General features: G+C 50.1%; 1 protein-coding gene across 1 annotated transcript in view; it reads right to left on the bottom strand.

Moving 5' to 3' along the window:
• Positions 1 to 21,795, bottom strand: part of PIK3R2 (phosphoinositide-3-kinase regulatory subunit 2) — a 40,134-nt gene extending 18,339 nt beyond the window's left edge. Inside the window, exons 1-2 of the mRNA XM_043973643.1 lie at positions 21,515 to 21,795; positions 16,320 to 16,960 (exon numbers count right to left, since the gene is read on the bottom strand). Of these exons, the coding sequence (XP_043829578.1) occupies positions 16,320 to 16,659 (340 nt within the window). The 5' untranslated portion in view covers positions 16,660 to 16,960; positions 21,515 to 21,795. The remainder of the gene's footprint in view (positions 1 to 16,319; positions 16,961 to 21,514) is intronic.
• Between the last annotated feature and the right edge of the window lie 2,155 nt (positions 21,796 to 23,950).

Genomic DNA, 23,950 nt, shown 5'->3' with positions numbered 1-23,950 from the left:
CTCCTGGTCTTGCCCTCAAAGACCTTCCCTTCATGGGCAGAACTCCTCTACAGTAAGTCTCCAGCAGGTGGCGTCATTCCAATCGTTACAGAAGTCTCTCTAGGTTTTTTTGATAGCATCCTGCTCATCTTTTTCTTTATAGTAAACTACATCTATATAGTACTTTAAAGGGAGATTTCCTTACAAAATACCCATGAGGTTGATTATTGCAACAATAACAGCTAATATTTGTAGTGTATCTTATACCTGCCAAAGAATTTTCTTCACAATAGCCCAGCAAACTACCCACCATCATCTTACCTTGCTCTTGCCTCTGCTTCCAATTTTTCCCCCCAGTTACTACTGCTAACTGTGTTTACCCCCATCCTATTACCTTCCCATGATATTTACTCTATTTTCTATCTTCTCTTACCCTCCTCAAGTGTTTTGCTTCTGACTGCCCCTCCCCCGATCTGCCCTCCCTCCCTTCACCCCCCCCCTTATCCCCTTCCCCTCCCACTTTCCTATGGGGCAAGATATATTACTATACCTACCTGAGTATGTATGTTATTCCCAATTCTGATAAGAGTAAGGCTCAATTCACTCCCCCGCTCCTCCCCCATCTTCCCCTCTACTCCATAATGGATTCTTTTTTTTTTTTTTTTTTGGTAAGGCAATTGGGGTTAAGTGACTTGCCCAGGGTCACACAGCTAGTAAATGTCAAGGGTCTGAGGCTGGATTTGAACTCAGGTCCTCCTGACTCCAGGGCTGGTGCTCTATCCACTGCGCCACCTAGCTGTCCCTCATAATGGATTCTTTCAATTCCTATTTTACCTTATGCTTCTAGAATATCAGGGCAATTTTCCCTGACGGTCTCTTGGAAGATGATGTCTAAGCTCTTTTTATGATCATGGTTTTCAGGTAGTCCAATAATTTTCAAATTATCTCTCCTGGATCTATTTTCCAGGTCAGCTGTTTTTCCAAGGAGATATTTCACATTACCTTCTATTTTTTCATTCATTTGGATTTGCTTTATTGTATCTTGATTTTTCATAAAGTCATTAGCCTCCATTTGTTCAATCCTAATTCTTTTTTTTTTTTTTGGGGGGGGTGAGGCAATTGGGGTTAAGTGACTTGTCTAGGGTCACACAGCTAGTAAGTGTTAAGTGTCTGAGGCTGGATTTGAACTCAGGTCCTCCTGAATCCAGGGCTGGTGTTCTATCTACCACGCCACCTAGCTGCCCCAATCCTAATTCTTTTTTTTTTTTTTTAAAGTGACAAAGGCTTTATTTTCTTCTCATGAGAAGGAGGCACCCTAGTGTGCAGCTAGTGGGTGCCCAGAAAGGGGGCTCGCAGGCCCTGTTTTATACCCTAGTCCCTAACGCGAATGGGCCCTCCCCTTTTTCATCACTGGTGGGGTTACAATCTATGAGCAAAAATTAGCTAATTGGAACGCAGTATTCCCACCCCTCTTCCTTGTATGGGCATAACTCAGGAGTGGACCTTATTGAGACCAGGGCTCCTTGAACCATGTGACCTTGCTAACCTGACCCAATCCTAATTCTTAAGCAATTATTTTCTTCAGAGAGCTTTTGTACCTCCTTTTCAATTGACCAATTTGGCTTTTCAAGCTGTTGACTTTTCATGACTTTCCTGCCACACTCTCATTTCTCTTTCTACTTTTTCCCTTGTCATGGGGTGTAGAGCACCCCAGAATTTCTCTGGGGCACACCGAGGAATCTTCTCCTTGAGAAACTAAACCAGAGGACAGATAACGCCTAGAGAGATAAGCTGAACCAAATCAGACTGAGCTAGCTTGGGATTCCTATCCTTCATTCTGGTCTCCCTTACCCTGGGGAGATAAATTTGGGTGTGGCTTCGGCCTTTGTGTTCTGAAGAGGGATCTGTAGCCACCCCTTACCCAATTCCTTAATTTGGGTGTGGCTTCGGCCTTTGTGTTCTGAAGAGGGATCTGTAGCCACCCCTTACCCAATTCCTTTACCAGTGGGGGATGGTCCTCTCTCACTAAAGGAACTTTTCATGGGCAGATGGTCCACCCCCATCAGTCCTCTATAAAAGTACCTTCCGGTCTCCCGTTCGAGGAGATTTGGTACTTCTGAGCCATGTGCTTTATGCCAAATCTCCCCATGAAAAGTCTAAGGATTTCTTTCATGGTTTCCCTCCCCCCACCCTTCCCTTCCCTTGCTCCTAAATAAACTATCACCTTATTCTAACTATGTTTTGTGTGCAAGAGGGTGTAATTCTTTAAAGAGGAATTCCTAAGAACCCCAACCCCAACCTGTACCCCATTTCCCACCATATCACCCTCTACCTCTTTTACTTCCTTTTCGAACAATTCTATGGCCTGAGACCAATTCATATTTTTCTTGGAAGCTTTGGATATAGGAGGCCTGACCTTGCTACCCTCTTCTGAGGGTGCACCTCCACCTTCTTTGTCACTGATAAACACAAATTTATTGAGAACTGACGGATCCCCACCTATTCTCCATTCCCAGGCCAATGAGTTGCCTGGGGCTAACCAATCTTAGTCAATTCTAGACTCTTGATTGTCTTATGAATCTCCCCCAAGCAAACTATCCCCTCCCAAAGCTTTCCCACCTTTTCCTGGGACTAGAGGTTATTATGGAAAAGGATCCATTTGCATTAAGTAGTTTCTATTTAGAGTTAAGTAGTTTTTATGCTTGACTCAAGAACAGTCCTATAGTTCCCTTTGTTCTGTTACCCTATAAACCGCCCCCCCCCCCTTCAGTTCCCATCTTTGAGTATTCCCAGCAGTCTGGCTTTGCAATAATCCAGGCTGTAACTCCTCTGTCCCAATTAAAGACCTTATTTATCCTATATTGATTGTTTCATTAATTTCCAGGTTAACATCACTAAAGAAACCTTCTATGGTCTGCATTTTTTCCTGTCTGTTCATTTTGCTAGCCTATTTCTTGACTTTTAACTCCTTCTTAAAGGGGGGCACTGCTTCCAGGACATACTGTCCCAAACTTCAGGGGGTTCCAGGTGGTACGATTTATGGAGAAGCAGGTTTTCCATTCGCCTGGCCTGTGCTCTGGTCTGTAAATAATCCCAGGCCTACTTGCTCTTTAACCTGGAAACAAAATTGTGTTTCACTGTGGTTGCAAGCTCCAGGCGAATCTGTGCCCCTCCCCCACCTGAGTCTGCCAGTCAAGACTGCTTCCTGGTTCTGAGCAGGGGCAAAACAACCAAGTTCCACCTCAGCACCAGCAGAGACCCTTGTAATCTCCTCCTGGCCAACTGATCGACCCTCTCACCAGACTGTGATCTGAGTTCCATCAGAAGCCCTGCCATTGTAGCTGATTCAGAGGCTCTGGAGGTCTCTTTCTCTGACTCAGCCAGGCTGGGACTGGCTCTACATTTGAGGCCACAGTGCTGTGCTTCACTCTCACCTCAGTACAACAGACCTTTCCTACCGACCTCCTAAGCGGTCTTTGGCTGGAAAATAATCTCACCCCATCTTTTTGTGGGTTCTGCTGCTCCAGGAATTGTCTTTTTTTTTTTTTTGGTGAGACAATTGGGGTTAAGTGACTTGCCCAGGGTCATACAGCTAGTAAGTATTTTTTTTTTTGGTGAGGCAATTGGGGTTAAGTGACTCGCCCAGGGTCACACAGCTAGTGTCAGGTGTCTGAGGTTGGATTTGAACTCAGGTCCTCCTGAATCCAGGGCCGGTGCTTTATCCACTTCGCCACCTAGCTGCCCTCCAGCTAGTAAGTATTAAGTGTCTGAGGCTGAATTTGAACTCAGGACCTCCTGAATCCAGGGCCAGTGCTCTATCCACTGTGCCACCTAGCTGCCCCAGGAATTGTCTTATGGCATGATTTGGAGGATTTGGGGGAGCTCCAGGACATTACTGCCTTTCCTCTGCCATCTTGGCTCCACCCCCCAGTAAGCATTTATTATTATTATTATTTTGGGGGGGGGGGCAGCCCAGGGCTACACAGCTAGTAAGTGTCAAGTGTCTGAGGCCGGATTTGAACTCAGGTCCTCCTGAATCCAGGGCCGGTGCTTTATCCACTGTACTACCTAGCTGCCCAGCATTTATTATTAATATTATATAAGGGGCAGCTAGGTAGTGCAGTGGATAAAGCACCGGCCCTGGATTCAGGAGGACCTGAGTTCAAACACTTGACACTTACTAGCTGTGTGACCCTGGGCAAGTCACTTAACCCCAACCGCCTTACCAAAAAAAAATATTATAAATATATATAAAGAATTGGCCCTTTGGCACTTAGCAGGAGAAAAGCCCCAGACCCATGCTGTCTCTCGGGGATACAGCCACGGTCTCAAGGAGAGCTCAGAAGACCTACAAAATCTACACTGTCCTAAGAGAGAGAGCAAGAGCACCAAGCACCAGCCAAGAGATCTAAGATCGAGATCCTGGCGTGGCCAAAGGTTTTACCCTCTTCTGAGAGAAGCGGGTCATTATACATTTATCAAAACTAATTGGTTATTGGGGGGTAGGGAGAGAAATTTGAAACTAGAAATCTTATAAAAACAAATGTTGAAAACTATCTCTACATGTAACTAGAAAATAATAAAATACTTTTATGATTTAAAAAAAAAAAGCTAATGGGTTAACATCATTCAATTCCATTGGTTGTCATGACTTGAAGGTGGTCTAAATTAAAATGAACTCTACAGATGACATGAGGGAAGATCCTCACTCAAGTTCCTTATGGCAAAGTCCAGTAAGTTCACTGAGCTAGACAAAATAATTTATCTCCACTTCTTTTTTCCCTTGGGTTTGTACCAGGCAAAATCTGCTCAAGTTCCTCTACTGGACTTTCTGGAAGGAGAAAGGGCTGAAACTGATCTCTGGGTCCCACCAAGAAATTCATTATTAGTAATTATTAATAATTATTTTCTCATACTCTCCAAATTCGGGAAGAGATTTCAAAGGATTCATAAAACGATACATCAGGTCCCATGGATCACAGACAGCTCTTTGAGAGTAGGGGCCGTCTTTCATCTTTCTGGACATTGCCAGCACTTAGAAGAGTGCCTGGCACCTAGTAGGCGCTTCATAAATGCTTGCTGACTGACTACAAGAAAAGCCAGCAGAGTGCCCGGTACATAGTAGGCATTCAATAAATGCTTGTTGCCTGACTGACTATAGAAGTCAGCAGAGTGCCTACTGTCCACAGTGGGCATTTAATAAATGCTTGTTGATGGACTACAGAAGAAGTCAGCAGAGTTGCTAATCATTTAATAAATGCCTGTTGACTATCTGACTAGGAGGGATGGGAAACTCCCAAGAAGGAAATTCTGAAGATACTGTGGGAGCATCATGGAGGTGTCTCTTGAATAGGGAAAGAAAAAACAGTTATATTTATAGTATGGATAAATTGATTATCAGTCTCATTATAATAATATCCTCCTTAGGTAGGTACAGGGGAGGGCTTTTTCTAATTTGGACTTCCTGGGGGCTTAAACCAACCATGGAGAGGCGGGGACCTTTTCCTGTGGAGGTGTGTTTTGGGGGTTTACACCTCATAAGGTGAATCTGGGGATAAACTGGGTCTTTTCTGGGCATGTTAACTCAACTTGCCAAGGTCAGATTGTCCCTGTATTTTTCATTCTCAGGCCTAGTTTAACATTTATCAATTAGAATTTCTATACCCCATCTGTGTATCATTGTTATAGTTAAGGCCTCTATGACCTGCCTCTTTATGTTCTTGTTATGAGTGGTGATTAATGTGGGTAACAAGAACCTAGGCCCTGACTTGTTTCCCAAGTTTTAAGTTACCCATGAATCCCTTTCAGAACTGGGGTCTGTAAGTTATAGCCCCTCTTGGAGCTCAGATCTAAATCAGAGCTCAGGTCTTGGGTTTTTCTGTCAACCCCCTTTTTTTGCCTCCTACATCTATCTGAGGACAAAAAAGAGGAGATGCCTGGTGCAATCAGTCCAATCTAGCAAGCGTGTATTCGTTCCCTACTGTACTCAAACCTATGAACATTGAGATGAAATGAAGACTAATTTCTGCCCTAAGAGACTTTACATAGAAATTTTAAAAGGCAGGGGCAGCTAGGTGGCATAGTGGGTAGAGCACTAGCCCTGGAGTTGGGAGGACCTGAGTTCAAATCTGTCCTCAGACACTTACTAGCTGTGTGACCATGGGCAAGTCACTTAACCTGCTCTTCCTCCCCCTGTCCCCTCCCAAAAAAAGAAATTTTAAAAGACGCATGTAGGGGCAGCTAGGTGGCGCAGTGGATGGAGCACCGGCCCTGGAGTCAGGAGTGCCTGAATTCAGATCTGGCCTCAGACACTTAACACACACTTGCTAGCTGTGTGACTCTGGGGAAGTCACTTAACCCCAATTGCCTCGCTAAAAAAAAAAAAAAAAAGACGCATGTGTACAGAAGCTGGAAGCAAGGTTAGGTAAGAGAAGATGAGATGATAATTGTAAAGTGCATAGTGTCTGGCACACTATATAGCGGTCATATATTATTATTATGATGATGATGATGATGACAAGAGTGTGGAAGGCTGCTTCCCATAAGAATACTGTCCATTACTGAGAACTGACTGATACCCACCTAGACCCCCTACCCAGGCAAATGAATTGCCTGAGACTAACCAATCCTTGTCAATTCCAGACTCTTGATCGATTTATGGACCTCCCCCCAAGCAAACCCCCCCCCCCAAGCAAACCATCCCCTCCCACCCCCCCAAGCAAACCATCCCCTCCCAATGATTCCCCTGGCCTTTAGTTTCTATTTAGAGTTAAGTAGCTTCTCTACTTAACTCAGGAGCAGTCCTATAGTTCCTTCTGTTAAAGGTTCATTTATATTAAGTAGTTTCTGTATGTGACAGAATCTTTTAGCTCCCTTTTGTTCTGTTACCCCATAAAAATCCTGTCCTCCATTCCCATCTTGCTTTGCGATACCACAAGCTATAGACCGTATTTCTTCTATATTGATTGTTTCATTAATTTATAGGTTAACAGGGCTCAATCTCAGAATGAGCTGAGGCTGGGGAGAAAAAGCACCCGGATGATAGGAAGGGCTTTCTTTGTTGCTATACAGGGAAGGAGAAAATGAAAGCTCAGCTAAGACAGCTGCTGGAGGAGGAGGGGGGGGGACACAGGAGGAGAATGGCTGCAGTCTATGTCCCACTCCATCAGCTCATTTCTTTTTTTTTTTTTTTAGTGAGGCAATTGGGGTTAACTGACTTGCCCAGGGTCACACAGCTAGTAAGGGTTAAGTTTCTGAGGCCAGATTTGAACTCAGGTCCTCCTGACTCCAGGGCCGGTGCTCTATCCACCACGCCATCTAGCTGCCCCTCCATCAGCTCATTTCTTCCAACCCAATAGCCATTCCCCAATCAATGGGTTCCTCTAGATGGGATGAGAATGACCAAGGAGAGAAGACAGAACTACAGTTATTTCTTCCATGCCCGACTTTCCCCATTGTGGTTTTGATGTTTTAAAAAAAATTTAAGGGGGGGGGCAGCTAGGTGGCGCAGTGGATAGAGCACTGGCCCTGGATTCAGGAGGACCTGAGTTCAAATCCGGATTCAGACACTTGACACTTACCAACTGTGTGACCTTGGGCAAGTCACTTAACCCTCACTGCCTCACAAAAATTAAAAAAGAAAAAACTACATGATGCCTAAGGGGAATATTATGATAACTCTAGCAAAACAAAAAATTATGACTATTGCAATATAGACCAGTTTGGGGAAGCATATTCTTATTTGTTAATATTATACCAGTAAAAGTCTGCCCATGTGTCTCCCTGACTTCTCATGGTCTCAAACAGAGCAAGCAGGGAGAGAGGTTCAGCAGGCCAGTTAGTGCAAGCAAAAAAAAAAAGCTTCAGATTACCTAGAAGAGCTACAAGATCCCCTGGAGAGAGCTCTTGGCCTCTTCCAAGATCCTCTTTCCATAGAGGCAGGTCATTATACATGATCAAAGCAAATTGGCCACTTACTAGGTGTGTGACCCTGGGCAAGTCACTTAACCCCAATTGCCTCACCAAAAAAAAAAAATCTAAATAGCTAGCATCATTCAATTCTATTGGTTGACATGCTTTGAAGGTGGTCCATAAAAGGAACTCTAGAGAAGATATCAGGGAAAAAGTATGCAAAAGACCCCCCTCAAGTTGCTTAAGGTGAAGTCCATTATCTAGGTGTAGTTTGATCCCATCAGTCCTTCACTGAACTAGATAATCTCTATTTCTTTTGTTCCCTTGGGTTTGCCCCAGATTAAAGAGAACTGGACTTTCTGGAGCGTGTATGTATGTGTGTGGGGTGGGGAGGGGGGGTGTGTAGGAAAGACTGAGAAACTGATCTCTGAGTCCCCCAAGAAATCCATTATTACTGTTACTTTTTTAATGGAAGAAACAGACTTTACTGAATGTAGGTCTGGAATCCATAACTGAAATATGCTTTTATATTTGTTTTTTTTTAAATAAAAGTATTTTATTATTTTCCAGTTACATGTAGAGATAGTTTTCAGCATTTGTTTATATAAGATTTCCAATGAAAAAATTTTCTCCCTCCCTCCCCACCTCCCCTAGGCAGCAGGCAATCCGATATAGGTTATATATATAAAATCCATTTTTTTTTTTTAGTGAGGCAATTGGGGTTAAGTGACTTGCCCAGGGTCACACAGCTAGTTAAGTATTAAGTGTCTGAGACCGGATTTGAACTCAGGTACTCCTGACTCCAGGGCCGGTGCTCTATCCACTGTACCATCTAGCTGCCCCCTTGAAATCCATTATTAATAATTATTTTCTTGGGGGCAGCTAGGTGGTGCAGTAAATAGAGCACCGGCCCTGGATTCAGGAGGACCTGAGTTCAAACACTTGACACTTACTAGCTGTGTGACCCTAGGCAAGTCACTTAACCCCAATTGCCTCACCAAAAAAAAAAAATTTTCTCATAGATATATCGTGGGTTAGCATAAGAAATTAAATGGGAATTTTCAGGGAGTTTTGCAGAAGCTGAATACAACATGCAAAGGCAAGGAGATGACAGAAAAAGTTTAGAAACTCAGAAATGCACAAAATATATGTATAGTATTATATAATATCAACACAGTTTTTATCTTTTAATGCCATAATAATTCAGACTTCTTTTCTGATACAAAGGGAGGGAAAAATTTTACGTGGATTTTCTAGATGGGGGATATTATGGGCCTGGGTACCTCATTTGAATGGCCCTGGGTACCCCAGAAGTTTTGTGGGGTAAATCCAAAGAACCTTCTCCTTGAGAAACTAAACCAAATGACAGACACAACCAAAGAGATAAGCAGCATAGGATTGGGACTGAGTTAACTCCAGGACCACCACCCTTCTTTCCAGTCTCCCCCACCCTGGGGGAGATAAGATTAGGTGTGGATGCTGCCTTTGTGGCATGAGGAGAAGAGAGATGGCTTAAGAGATCCAAAGCTGGGGGCAGCTAGGTGGTACAGTGGATAAAAGCACCGGTCCTGGATTCAGGAGGACCTGAGTTCAAATCCATCCTCAGACACTTGACACTTACTAGCTGTGTGACCCTGGGCAAGTCACTTAACCCTCACTGCCCCACAAAAAAAAAGAAAAATCCGAAGCCACCCCTCACCCAACTTCCCCAGCCACCATTAGTGGGGGATAGTCCTCCCCCAGTAAGGGAACTTTCCAGTCAGATGATCACCTCAATGGACCACCATTGGTCCTCTATATTTCCCAGTCTCCTGCTCGGGGGAGATAGGTATCTCAGAGCCACACCTCTGTGCCATGCCTTCTCCCCATGAGAAAAAATCCAATAATTTCTCTCTTGGTTTCCTTTCTCTAGCACCCTAAATAAACTATCATTTTATTCTAATTGGATTTGTGTGCAAGAGGGTGTAATTCTTTAAAGAGGAATTCCTAAGAACCCCCTACTCCAAACCCCCATCAATTTCCCCCATAACAGGGGGGAATGACAACCCTAACCCCCATGTTATGGAAGGGATAACTGTACAGTGAACTTTAAACTGGGAAAGGACAGTACAAAAATGGCTGAAAAGGGGGCAGCTAGGTGGCGCAGTGGATAGAGCACTGGCCCTGGAATCAGGAGGACCTGAGTTCAAATCCGGATTCAGACACTTGATACTTACTAGCTGTGTGACCCTGGGCAAGTCACTTAACCCCCATTGCTGTGCAGCAAAAAAAAAAAAAAAAAAAAAGGCTGAAAAAATGCTGCTAATAGAGATGAAGAGAGGAGGAAGAGCCATCCCCCCCTGACCCCCCACCACCTCCCTCCTCCGTCTGTCATCTGCAGTTGTGACCAGGGCTCCAGTGAAGCACATCCATAGCTGATGTCACTAAGGGACCCTTGAGAGACTGTGGATAACTGGGGAGGGACCACAAGATGAAAGTGAGGCAAACATCCCACTTCTCAAAATAAGAAAGGCAAGGTGGGGGGAAAGAGGATGAGCCGAGTAACCTGCTGACCAGGTAGCTGGATTTAATTTCTGGGCCAAACTGTGTTATTAAAGAGATGCCCATGGGGCAGCTAGGTGGCTCAGTGGATAGAGCACTGGCCCTGGATTCAGGAGGACCTGAGCTCAAATCTGACCTCAGAAACTTGACACTTACTAGCTGTGTGACCCTGGACAAATCACTTAACCCTCATTGCCCCACCGAGGGGAAAAAAAAAAAGAGAGAGCCAACGAGTATCAAGAAAGGGGGCAGGAGGGCGGCTAGGTGGCACAGTGGATAGAGCACTGGCCCTGGAGTCAGGAGGACCTGAGTTCAAATCCAGCCTCAGACACTTAACACTTACTAGCTGTGTGACCCTGGACAAGTCACTTAACCCCCATTGTCCCGCAAAAAAAAAAAGGGGGGGGGCAGGCTGGGCCAGACTGCCTCACCTCCCTTCCAAACAGACTTGCTAAAAGTGGTGGATGAAGCAATGCTGTAGCTAGAATGTACTTGGATTTTTTTTTGCAAGTGTTTGATAAAAATATCTCATGTTCTTCTAGAGGAAACAACGGAGAAATAAGGCCTGGATCTGGAGTCAGAACACCTGGGCTGGAATTCTACCTTTGTGAGGGCCAACCTCGGGCAAGCCGGTGTCGGGGCCTCAGGCAGAGTTGGACCAGGTGACTTCTGAGGGGGCCTGTGTGTCCCCGTCGCCTGGAAGGCTCTTCTCCCTTTCCTACTGTTCCTGCCTTGTTTGTAGATGCCGCTCAGAGCTCCCTCCTGCAGGAGGCCTCCCCCTCCACTGAGTCTGTATCATTTATACAGTCGTCCATCCAGCCTGCTGAATCCCCATTAGTCTGAGTTCCCTGAAGGCAAAGGCCATGTTTTTGCCTCTTCGCTTTTCTTTGTATCTCGGGGTGCTTATCACTGTGCCTGGGACACAGCCAGCACTTGATAAATGCTGGCCTCTGCTGGAGGACTGCCAAGGAGGGGCACCTGTCCCTAACTCCACTTTGGGAAAGTTCCGCAGGTTAGGAAGTTCTCCTGGGCATCTGGCCTCCACTGGCCAATCTGTAGCTTCCATCCACGGCCTCTGGGGGTCCCTCCACCAATGACAGACCTTCAGATATTTGAAGATGGCTGTCATATTGCCCCTGTTTTCCCTTTTCTGGGCTAACCATCCTGCTACTTCGACTGATCCTGGGACAATGTGGAAGTAGGAGCAATGGGCAGAGATAGCAGGGGCAGCATGCTGTGCCACACCAGGAAAGACTTCCTAACAGCTAGTCATCCCAGAGTGGCAGAGGCTACCCCTTGGGAGAGATCGAGTGCCCCTTGCTCCAGATCTTCAGGCAGACTACCTGTGCCTGGCTATGTTCATGAGGGGAAGGGCTCGGCCTTTTTTCCCACCAGCAGTTTTTTTTATTTAAAAATTTTTTTTGGACGGGCAATGAGGGTTAAAGGAACTTGCCCAGGGTCACAGAGCTAGTAAGTGTCAAATGTCTGAGGCCGGATTTGAACTCAGGTCCTCCTGAATCCAGGTCCGGTGCTTTATCCACCGCACCGTTGAGCTGCCCCAGGTTCGGCCTTTTTTAAGGTACAGGCTGAATTAGACGGCCCCAGAGGCCCTTCTGAGTTTGAAATTCTCTATTTCTGTGAGTTTGGGACATCTCTGATGCACTTAATAGCAGGACCATGGGATTTAGAGATGGTAGGAAATTGAGAATATAAACATTAGTGCAGAAGGGCTGTTAGAACCCAGAATGTCAGAGGTGGGAGGGTCTTTAGAACCTAGGTCAGAGCTGGGAGGGCTCTTAGAACATGGAATATCAGAGCTGGGAGGGCCCTCAGAACCCAGAAGGTCAGGGCTGATAGGGCCCTTAGAACATAGACTGTTAGGGCTGGCAGGGTCCTTAGAACAGGGAATGTCAGGGCTGGGAGGGCCCTTAGAACACAGGATGTCAGAGACATAATGCAGACTGTCAACCTAGAATGTTCCCTCATTTTCAGATCGAGCAGAAACCCTGCAGGACAGTGACTTGCTAAGGTCATGCTAGGCTCCTCACCCCAAGGTCTCCTATTCCCCGGGCAGGGGTCTCTGCACCCCCACCTCCGTGCCCCCACTCCTCACCCTACAGTCCATCCCCCAGACCCCAGGCCTCTTCAGTTTCAAGTTCTTGGAGCTGGCTTTACTCCCCCCACGTCAGCCCCACCCCCACCTCTGCTCTCGCTCTCCCAGGAAGGGAGTTGTCCTGCTCCTTTACAGACTGGCTGTTACCAGGGAGGGGAAAAAAGCCCTGGCAGGAAGCCCACAGCAGCAGTGGGGGGAGGGAGCTCTTGGCAGAGAGATGCTCAGGGTGAGGGGCCCCATGGAGCCAGAGAAATCCAAACCCCACCCACCCCATGGCCTGGAAACCCAAGAGACAGTGAGGGGGAAGGGGACGGTGGGAACAGGGTCCAAGCTTTTACAGGAGAATGAGTGATTCCAGCTGCTCGGGGCAGAAGGCCCCAGTGGTGACCCTGACAGAAGGTCTCTGGGGCCTGGGGGGGATCACCCCTCGAGAGAGAGAGAGAGCTCCCTCGTCTCCAGCCCTGCTCCAGGAATGTGCTGTGTCAGCAGAACCCCAGGCCACCTCCCCTCCCCCATCTCATCCCCCCCCCCCAATACTGCTCCAATCTGAATTATGTTTCCTGCCAATCCTATCTCCAGGGAGCTCAGGGGAAAGAGAGAGAGAGAGAAAAAGAGAGAGAGAGAGAGAAGGGGGACGGGGAAAAGAGAAACAGAGAATGGGTGGGGGGAAGACACAGAGAGAGAAGGGAACACATACACACGTTCACACAGACCCACCAAGACATTAAGACACATGAGCCAAAAGAAAGAGGGAAAAACAGAGTTAGACACAGAAACACATACAAACAGACATGATGAAAAAGAGAAGCCGTGTGCCCAGAGACAGAGAAGACACCCGTAGGTGTAGAGAAACAAAGCATGCAGGTCCAAGGGGCACCTCAGAGGGTGGCTGATGGGCATGAGCACGTGCACACACAGGCACACAAAGCCCTGCAGAGTGTGACTAGACTTTGCTACTTAAAGCCAGGTGACACTCTGCACATCCCACACTCTGCCCTTCCTCTTCAGCCACTTAGTTTCCTCCACTGTAAAAGGAAGGGTTGAATTAAATAATGATAACATCAAAGGTTTAGAGCTGAAAGGGACTGTGGAAGCTGGCTAGTCCAGCCATGAGGACACCAAAGCCTAGGTGTGAAGTGACTTGTTCAAGGTTACAAATACAGTGCCAGTGCTGGGCTTTGACCTGATTCCTAAAGTTTCTCCCAGCTCTGCCATCCTGTGTTCTAAGGGCCCTCCCAGCTCTGCCATTCTGGGTTCTAAGGGTCCTCCCAGCCTGACATTCCATGTTCTAAGGGCCCTCCCAGCCCTGACATTCCCTGTTCTAAGGGCCCTCCCAGCTCTGCCATCCTGTGTTCTAAGGGTCCTCCCAGCCTGACATTCCATGTTCTAAGGGCCCTCCCAGCCCTGACATTCCCTGTTCTAAGGGCCCTCCCAGCCTGACATTCCATGTTCTAAGGGCCCTCCCAGCCCTGACATTCCCTGTTCTAAGGGCCCTCCCAGCCTGACATCCTGTGTTCTAAGGGCCCTCCCAGCTCTGCCATTCTGGGTTCTAAGGGTCCTCCCAGCCTGACATTCCATGTTCTAAGGGCCCTCCCAGCCCTGACATCCTGTGTTCTAAGGGCCCTCCCAGCTCTGCCATTCTGAGTTCTAAGGATCCTCCCAGTCTGACATTCCCTGTTCTAAGGGCCCTCCCAGCCCTGACATTCCCTGTTCTAAGGGCCCTCCCAGCCTGACATCCTGTGTTCTAAGGGTCCTCCCAGCTAGGCAGGAAAGCTGACCTCAGCAGGCGCCTTACCCAATGAATGGCCTGGGCTATCCTAATCACCCGCACTCATTTCGATCATCATGCCAAAGTCCTTGCTCCCCACAGCCTTGGGACATGGGTAGGGACTGTGATCGGACCCTGAAAAGGAAAAGACGATGCCCAGGCCATTTTCTCCCAGGGACTTGAGAAGCAAGGCCTCACCTGTCCTCCTGTCCCCCTAGTGTTCCCTCACCTCCACTCCGCTCTACCAGGGCCAGGCGCAGAGGACCTGAGCAAAGCCCTGGGGCTGTGGAACTCTGGGCATCTGCCCCCACCTCATTCTACCCGCCTGTCCTCTAACGGCCCGCCGCCATGGGGCCCCAGTCTCCTGGCCCAGCTAGCTCCACTGCCAGGCTCTAGCAGGAAGGTGTGACCAGCGCCCCTCCCCAGCCGGAACCATGGAGGCTGGGGAGAAGGATGAATCCAGCTTATAGTAAGGAAAGGTGAAGAGGATCTGAAGGCATCATGGTCCGCCCTGCCAACTGACAGGTAGGGAAGTGCCTGCCCAAGGTCACACACCAACCGAGGCAGAGCCAATCTTCTGATTCAAATTCTGTGCTCTTTGCACCAAGGGCGGCTGTCTCCAGCTTTTGTTATTGTCCTCGTCAGTATCATTATATGAATAGCCTTTTCTGGTTTGCAGAGCATTTCACCATAACCCTATGAGGTAGGGAGTACCTGTCTCCATTCTGTCTCCATTTTACAGAGGAAGAAACTGAGGCCCAGAGAACTTGCCCAGGTTCATCCAGCTAGGAAGTGGGATTGGAACCTATTTCTCCCTGCATTCCAACCAAAACACCATGAAGGCTCTCTCCCAAGAGCTGAAACACCCTCCACACCTTACCTTCCATTCTCTCACATGAGGAAGGAAGGCAGAGGTTACTTTCCCCCTCTGATAAAAGAGAAACTGAGAGGGGCAGCTAGGTGGCGCAGTAGATGGAGCACCGGCCCTGGAGTCAGGAGGACCTGAGTTCAAATCCGGCCTCAGACACTTAAAGAAAGAGAAACTGAGGTTCAGAAAGAAGACACAGTTGCCCACAGTGATGTCATATAGTATACACTGACTTCCAGTCAGGGAACCAGAAGGAGGCTGGGTGGGGGTAGAATGACTAGTCCTTAGGAGAAGGGCAATGATTCCTGGGGCCCCTCCCCCCATGTCCTCCCTTCCCCTCCTCTCCCCCATCTCATGTTGGCCACTGTTAAAGGAAGGAAAAGGCTTCACTGAGTTTGGGGCCCAGGTGAAGGTACATCTGTCCTGTCTGGACAAGCCGGATGGGATAGACTCGTTGGCAGAGAATGGGAAAGTCTGGGGCATGTCCCCACAGAGCTGGGCAGGACCAGGCAGTGCCTACTCCCATGGCAGGGAGAGCCAGCATAGGCTGGCCTACCCCATTTGCAAAGCCCAGCCCCTGGGCCTTCCTACCTTCAGCCTCCTTTTCCAGGAAGCCCTTGCCCATTGCTCCAGTTCCTGGAGCTCTCTCCCCTTCCCTTCAGACAGCAGGCCACAGTAGAAAGACCCCAGACTCGGAATCAGAGGTATTGGGGTCCACCTGTGTGACCGTGGGGGACTCTCTGAGGACAGGGCCTGGTCTTCTGTCATCACCCTCCCAGGATCCAGCAGCGACCCACTAAATAGTGGAATAAGTAAGGACGTGATCCCCTGGCTCCTGTTTTCTCCTACTCCGGGGGTCTGAGCTGGCCTGGCCCAGCCCCGCTTTCTGTAGCCCAGCCGATATGGAGAATTGGGTAATCACCACCTTCCCGAATAGGAAGGGTCCCCAGAAGCCATACCAACCCAAACAGACTTGATCTCCTCTATAGATACTCAATAAGCACACTTGTTTCTACCAGTGAGAGGGGCTGCCCTCCCCGTCTCGAGGCAGTCTGGGACCAATGGAGCCTCAATTGGCCTCTTTGCCACATCCTCACAATGAGGCAGCCCCAGAAGAGACTTCTGGGGTAGGGGCTTACCTGGCTCTGGTGAGTCCCGGGGACGGATGGGCCCCGCCCCTGGAGTGGCAGGCAGTGGCCGGTGGCCTCGGGGGCGGTGGGAGGGCAGGGTGATCTTCACAGGTCCCAGGTACTGCACGTAGGTGCCCGGGAAGTCTCCCTTGTGCTTGGTGCGCTCATTGACGCCGAGGATCCAGCCAATGTGCTGAGGGCTCCGCTCATCCCCATCCTTGCAGCCCAGCGCCTCTAGCGTGCCCTTGCTCACCACAAGGATGTCGCCCGGCAGCAGGTCAAGGTCCTCTTCGCGCTCCTTACGGTACTGGTAAAGGGCCCGGTACTGGAAGCCCTCGGCGCTGGCCATGGCGCCCGGCCGGGAGGGGAGAGGAGCTCAGCTGTGGGCCAGCGGCCACATGGCCGGAGGGGTGGAGCTCTGAAGTCTGGCCAGGGGTAAAGGGCGAGGCAGGGTCAGCAGGGTGGGCGGGGCCAGGAGGCTTAGCCACTTTTCCGCAGCTTGATGCCCCGATTCAGCCAGATGATGGAGCAAAGGGCTAGTATCACCACCATGCTCTGGCCCTTGGAGGGGATGGCTGGCCTAGGCCCCAGGGAGGAGTGTCTGTGCCCAGGAGGGGCCACGGCTCTGGTCGGGAGCTGGGCGTCAGGACCTATGGGGAGGAGACAGAGGGAGAGCTGTTAGTGTCAATCCGGGGAGCCTACATGGGACCCAGGGTCACCCGCAATCAGTCTAATATCAAACAGGATTCCAGAGAAGGAAAGACTATAGATTTACAGCTGGGAGAATCCTTAGGTATCATCTAGTCTAACCTCCTCCTTTTTTTTGGTGGGGCAATGGGGGTTAAGTGACTTGCCCAGGGTCACACAGCTAGTAAGTGTCAAGGGTCTGAGGCCGGATTTGAACTCAGGTACTCCTGAATCCAGGGCCAGTGCTTTATCCACTGCGCCACCTAGCCGTCCCCCTAACCTCCTCCTTTTACACAGGAGGAAACTGAGGCCCAGACAGGGTAATGGGTAACAAGGTCTTATTTGAGGTAGATGCCATTGTTAACTCCATTTTACAGATGAAGAAACTGAGGCAAGCGGCGGTTGAGTGACTCACTCAGGGTCACACAGCTAGTGAGCTAGTCTGAGGTTGGATTTGAACTCGGGTCTTCCTGACTCCACTTGTGTTTGTCTCCCCAGTGCCGAGCACGTACCAGGTGCTTAATAAAGCTTGCTGATATTGATTAATTCCAGTCCCAGCTTTGCAACTCCCTATATGACCTTGGCCAAATCACTTCTAAATTTTGTTTCTATTTTCACATCTGTAAAGTGGGCAGACTATATGTCCTACAGGTTTCACCGGCTTGTTGCATATTATATCCCTTAACACACATAAGGGCGTGTTTATCTATACGGGAGGGCTGTTAACTTCTTTGACAGCGTGTTGGAGCCTCTGCAGACTTCACGGATGAATATTTTCAAATGCATAAAACAAAAGCCAGCGGATTACAGAGGAGACCAGTTATGATTGAATAATTCTCTGTCCTGAAAACAGAAGCCCCCAGATCTATGTGTAGGGCCCAAATTCACTAACTCTGGGGCACAGGTGCTGGCCTCTAGGGGAGGAGATGCCAGAGAATCTAGAATGCCTGGGGAGTTGGGTGGGGACTGGTGGGGTTCCTCCTTCCCCTGCAGGGATAATGCACCTTAGGGGAAGGGCTCTTTGGCCCTCTGCCAGCGGGCCGAGGCCATGGGCTGACCAGGCAGGTCATCCAGCCTGGTCCTGTTGGAATAAGAAGAGGGAACCTCTAAATGGTAGAGGAGCAGTCTTGGGGCAGGGGAGATAGGCCTGCTCCCTCTGGCTCTGGAGGCAACAACCAGAAGCTAAGGGGGGGACTGCAAATGGGCAGATTCTGCCTCAATTTGAAGAAAAACTCCCTAGTCCTCAGAGCTGCCCCAAAGTGTTACAGGCTGCTCATCACTGGAGGATGTCTCTTCTCCTCCCAGAGGTTTTCAGGTCCGGAACATTGTTTCAGGTTGAGATTGGCCTACATGGCCCGCAGGGGGTCTTCCATCTTCTTTCATGATCCCAGGGCTCCACTACCAGCCAGGAAGTTGAATTCAGGATGGATGAGCCAGCCAACTCTCCAGACATCCCAGAAAAAGAATACCGGGTTCAAAATCAGAGGGGCTTGGGGCAACTAGGTGGCACAGTGGATAAAGCAGCCCGGCCTCCTTGGATTCAGGAGGACCTGAGTTCAAATCCAACCTCAGACACTTACTAGCTGTGTGACCCTGGGCAAGTCACTTAACCCTCATTGCCTCGCAAAAAAGAAAAAAAAAGAACCAGAGGGGCTGGGTTTGAATGTAATACTTTAGGGAAATCACTCTGGCTCTCTGAGCCTCAGTTTTCCCATCTGTAAAATGAGGAGGTAAAACGTTCTCTGAGGTCCCTTCCGGCTCTAAATACTATGCTCTTAAGAAGCAGCTTTGGCCCCTGTCCCAAACCGAAAGGAGCTGCCAAGAACTTGCTGACTCCCCACAGATGTCGAGGATGAACGAGTGTGACCCAGAGAGAGGGCCCCAGAATAGGACAGTGGCCCCCTCTTTTCCCTGCCAGCGCCAACTACCCACTCAGGCTTCAGGGGATGTTACAGGGAGCAGGAATCGTGCAGGAGAGTCAGAACTGGAAAGGAGGCAAGCCCAGAACCCCAGAAGGAAGAATAAAGCCTGGAGCTTTGCAGGGGGATCCCCTGAGGGTGATACCTGGATTCTGCCCCTGTGAGGGTTGCTTCCCCCTACATAATGAGGCAGGGCTGGACTGGGTGGTCTCTCAAGTCGCCCCCTCCCCCAGCTTTATAGAGCCTCTGACTTATGATCTTAGTGGAGAAGCCTTTGAGAGCACCCAGGCTGGTGCTTGCTGGGGGACCCCCACACATCCTTTTCTCTCTGCTGGGCCTCCATCCCTGCTTATGTTCTGTCGGTGATATCCTGAGTCTAGATCCTTGCCGCCCCACCCCCCATCCCCACCCTGGAAGTGTGAACCATGCGGACAGCAGACTGGGTCTCCTCCACACTCTCCATTCCCAACCGGCATCCGTACAATTCATGGACACAGAGTCGGGCTCACACGCTCGGCCACGGTGGCACAGTCACGCATACCCACCTCCACGTGTTTCTTCCCCCATCATGCAGGCGTGCACCTCCTCGCTCTCACACACACACACAGGCACGCACGCACCAGGCTCACATTCACGGGTCTTCTCCCATGCACACATGCATGCACACCCAGACTCACGTATGCAGGGCTCTTCTGGAGCATGCACACTCAGCAGAGAAGAGCCAGCCTCATCATGCCTGCTGGGGGCAGGGGGGGTCTGAAGCCAAAGGGAGGGGAAGAGGCAGGCCCAGCTCTGCCTCAGAGTCCAAACCCATCCCAGGAGGCCCAGTGCCAGCAGGGCCCTCCTGGAAGGGCTCCCAGCCAAGCCAAGGGCGGGGGAAATGGAGGGGGGGGAGGCGGAGGGCTGGGCATTTGAGCTTTCCCATCTCCCCCAGGCTGGGCTTCCTGCCCCAAAGAGCATCTGTCTGCCTCACTCCCCTCCCCCAAAGGCCAAGGCTCCACATGTCCCCAGGGCCCTTGGGCGGGAGGAAGAGAGGGAGCCAAAAGGCTGGGATCTCTCTCCGGAGGGATGCCTTCCTTCCCACTTCTCTCTTCTCTTCCAAACTTGGTCCTTCCTGTGCCGGACTTGGCCGGGCATGCTCAGGAAGAGGGACCTGGACAGCTCAAACCTAGAATGGGCACAGGCTGGAGCATCAAGAGTCACGGCTGAGAAGACACCAAGACTAACCAGCCTAGGAGCAGGAAGGGACCTTAGAACAACAGACCGTGGGCTGTCAGGGATAGAAGGAAGCTCAGGACCCAGAATACAGTCTGTCTGAGCTGGGAGGGCCTTGAGAGGCTGCCAGGCTAGTCTAACCTTCTTATTTTCAAATGGAGAAACTGAGGCCAAGAGATAGAAAAGGGTCTGTCCAAGGTCACTCAGCTAAAGGCAGGATTCAAATCTGTGACTTTTGGCTCCCAGGCCAGAGCGCTTGTGATCACAGCACAGGGAGCCCCTCATATATCAGGCCAGTTTGCGGAAGGGAGTAAGAGAGACTATGTGGATACAGCAATTGCCTCTTGGGGTGGCCCTTCATTTTACCCCCTCATCCCACTCTTACACAGCACAGTATCCAATGTTCTACCTGTCACCCCTGCTTTCATGCTGGACCATGAACCCCATCTTCCTGTTTGACCTCCATTCTGGACCCTTTCCCCGGCCTGTCTTCTCCCTTACACATAAAGGGGGATGGGCTCCCCAGACCTCCTTCTCCACATTAGTTATGACCAGGTCCCCCCAAGTACATAGCTCAGGCCAAGCACCCTTCCCTCTTCCCCACCCCCAAAAACGTTCAGCCCCCATTATAACCAGGCCTGCCTCCCATCCATTATGGTCTGGGCCTTCCTGCCCATGTCACCCATCACAGCCTGATCTCCCCGTTGGAGCCCGGCAGCCCCCCAAGTATAACCTAGAGCAGTATGGGCCCCTTCTTGGTAAAGCCAGTCCCATCCCCATTCCACTGAACCCATTCTCAGCCTCTTCCAATATAGCTCAATTCCCCATCCAGTATAGCTGAGGGTCCCCAAAATCGTCTCTTCCAAGTGCTACCCCCCCAATATAACTCCATATAACTCATCCTCTCCCACTTAAGCCACCCTCCAATGACCCACTATAGACTAACTCCTCCGAGTATAGTTCAGTCCCTACTCATTATAGTTGGGGGTCCCCAATAGAGCCAAGGCCTCTTCCAAGGAGAGCACCCCAAATATAATTATAGAGATGAAGAGATACTGCTATTTCTGAGCCTCTTCCACTTGGGCCACCCCCTCATGATCCATTATAGACCAGAACCTTCCAGTGCAGCTCTGGCCCCATCCTGTATAGCTGGGTTCCCCCCACCCCAAAGAGCTAGAGCTTCTTCCAAGAACAGCCTCTCCCAATTCAGTGTAACTCGGCCTCTCCCGCTTGAACCACCTCTCCATGACCCAGTACGGACCCTCTCCTCCCAGCATGGCCCCGACCTCCACTCCTGACCACCCCGCAACCAGTAAATCCTGGCATGGCCCAGCCCCTCCTGGCAGAGTCCGGCCCCACCGCATTCGGTCGGCCGGGACCCACCTCGCCTCTTTGCTGCCGTCACCCCGAGCCCGCAGCGTGGCCTCCACCTCCGGCAGCAGCGGCGGCGGCAGCAGCAGCAGCAGCAGAAGAGATGGAGGGGGAGGAGAAGGAGGAGAAGGAGAAGAAGGAGGAGGAGGAGGAGGAGAAGGAGGAGGAGGAGGAGGAGAAGGAGGAGGCAGAAGCAGCAGCAGCAGCCGGAGCCAGAGCCGGGGCTGCAGCCATGATCCCGAGCGAGCCGCTGAGCCCGCCCCCGACGGGCGGAGACAAGCTCCGCTCAGGGGAGCTCACGGAAACAGCCGAGCGCTCAGAGTAAGGAAAGCGGGCGGGGCGGGGGAAGAGGAGAGCGGCGCCTGCGCCCTCACGGAAACTGCCGATCCCGCAGGGCAGGGAAGACGTGGGGGTGGGAGGAGCGGGAAGAAGAGCGACGCCTGCGCTCTCTCGCAAACAGCCGAGCCCGGAGTTTGGAGCCTAGGCTGGGAAGGGCGAGGGGGCGGGGCAGAGAAAGGAAGAGGTGGTGCCTGCGCTCTCCAGGAAACAGCAGAGCTAGGCGGGGGCGGGCAGTAGAAACCCCTGCGCCTGGGTCCTCACGGTAACTCCCCTCCTCCCTTTCTCCAGGCTGGAGGGTGACCTCGGACCGCTGTGGGCGGGGCCTGGTGCTTCTGGCCCCGCCTTTTCCCAAGTCCTCGGGAACCTCCACATCCTGCAGCCTGGGCCCTTCGGGGGCATCTTCCTTCAGGTTTCTTGCACTCAGCTTTCTCACCAGTCATAATAACAAATAGCGCTTTATTTAAGGTTTGCAAAGAACTTTACATTTATTGTTCCCCCATGATCCTCACAAACAACCGGGGGGAGTAGGTGTTGAGGAAACAGAGGTACAGAGTAACGACTTGTCCAGGGTTACCCGGTCGGTGGCAAGAAGCCAGCATTTATTAAGCGCCTACTGTATACCAGGCAACTTTGCTAAGCTCTGGGATAACAATGAAAGGCAAAACCTAATTTTTGTTCCATCTTGTCCAACTCTGTGACCACATTTGGGGTTTTCTTGGCAGAGATACTGGAGGGGTTTGCCATTTCCATCTCCAGCTCATTTTGCAGATGAGGAAACCGAGGCAAACAAGGTTATTTGACTTGCCAAGGGTCACACATCTAGGAAATGTCTGATACTGGATTTGAACTCAGGTCCTCCTGAATCCAGGCCCAGTGCTTTATCCACTGTGCCACCAGACTGTGGCAAAATATAACAACGGACTAGCAATTACATAGCACCTTAAGGTTGCAAAACCTCATTTGATCCTCACAACAACCCTGGGAGGTTATCTCCATTTCACAGAACAAGAAACTGAGGCAAAAAGGTAAAGTGATTTGTTATTTTAATTTTTTTTTTTTTGGTAAAGTGATTTGACAGCTAGTGTCTGAAGTTGGATTTGAATTCAGGTCTTCCTGATTCCAGGCCCGGTCTTTTCCCCACTCATTTCCTCAATAGGAGGTGTCTGCTCAGTTTGGGGTCTTTACCATTCATTTGCCCTTACCTCCTTCTCCCTCCAAATCTCTTCAGTATGAGATCAGTTTACCTTTAGAGGAGATCTCCCCTGATTCAGTATGGTCTCTATCCCCTGTGGCTTGGGGTCTCCTCCACTCAGTTTCTCCCTACCAGGTCTCGGGATAAGGTCTTCTCCTTTCAGACTCCTCAGTATGGAGTCCTTTTTCAGAGTCCTTGTCACTCAGATTCCCCCAAGCCCACTCTCTTCAGTGCAAAGTGATGTCCCTTAAGTCTCTTTGATATGGGATCTTACTCTGTTCAATTCTGTCCTGCCTCATATGGGCCGTCTTCAAGCTCCCTGCCAATGGAAAGTTCCCCTCTAAAACTCCCCCCTTTCAGTACCCTGCCCTTACATCTCCTCTGTCCTCATTCCCTAAGTAGGGGATCTCCCCTGGGTCTCGTCCCTCCTTAGGCAGTGTCTTCCTACAGTCTCCCCACCCACAATATGGGGATCTTTTGCTCTTAATTTGTAGCCATGTCCTCCCTTCAGACACTTTCTCTCTTACCTTCCTTTGCCTATGTGGGAACAGGTGGCCATGCCCTGGGGAGCATCTGGCTCAGCAGGGTGGGGTCCCATGGGCCCATTCCCCATCCCTGGGCCAAATTGTGGGGCAGGGCTGGGCAGGCCAGAACCTGTGTCTCATTAGCATGGGTTAATGGGCTGGCAAGGTTGCCAGCCCTCTGTCTTTTAGTGGTTGGTTTTTTTAGACACCCGTTTATGTAACTCTTGATTGGGATAATTGAATGGAGGGGTGCTTGGCTCATTCCAGTCCTTTTCCTGGGGGCAATCTCCCCACCTGAAGCCTATGCTCTTTGGGGGGTACCTAGCTTTCTGTTCTTTAGGGCCCCCCCAACTTTCCCAGACCACTAAGGCAAAGGCTGCCCATATGGGCACC

Source organism: Dromiciops gliroides, chromosome 1, assembly GCF_019393635.1.
Source record: "Dromiciops gliroides isolate mDroGli1 chromosome 1, mDroGli1.pri, whole genome shotgun sequence".
Taxonomy (NCBI): domain Eukaryota; kingdom Metazoa; phylum Chordata; class Mammalia; order Microbiotheria; family Microbiotheriidae; genus Dromiciops; species Dromiciops gliroides.
The sequence above is the reverse complement of the archived record's forward strand: the minus strand, read 5'-3'. Positions and strand labels throughout refer to the sequence as shown.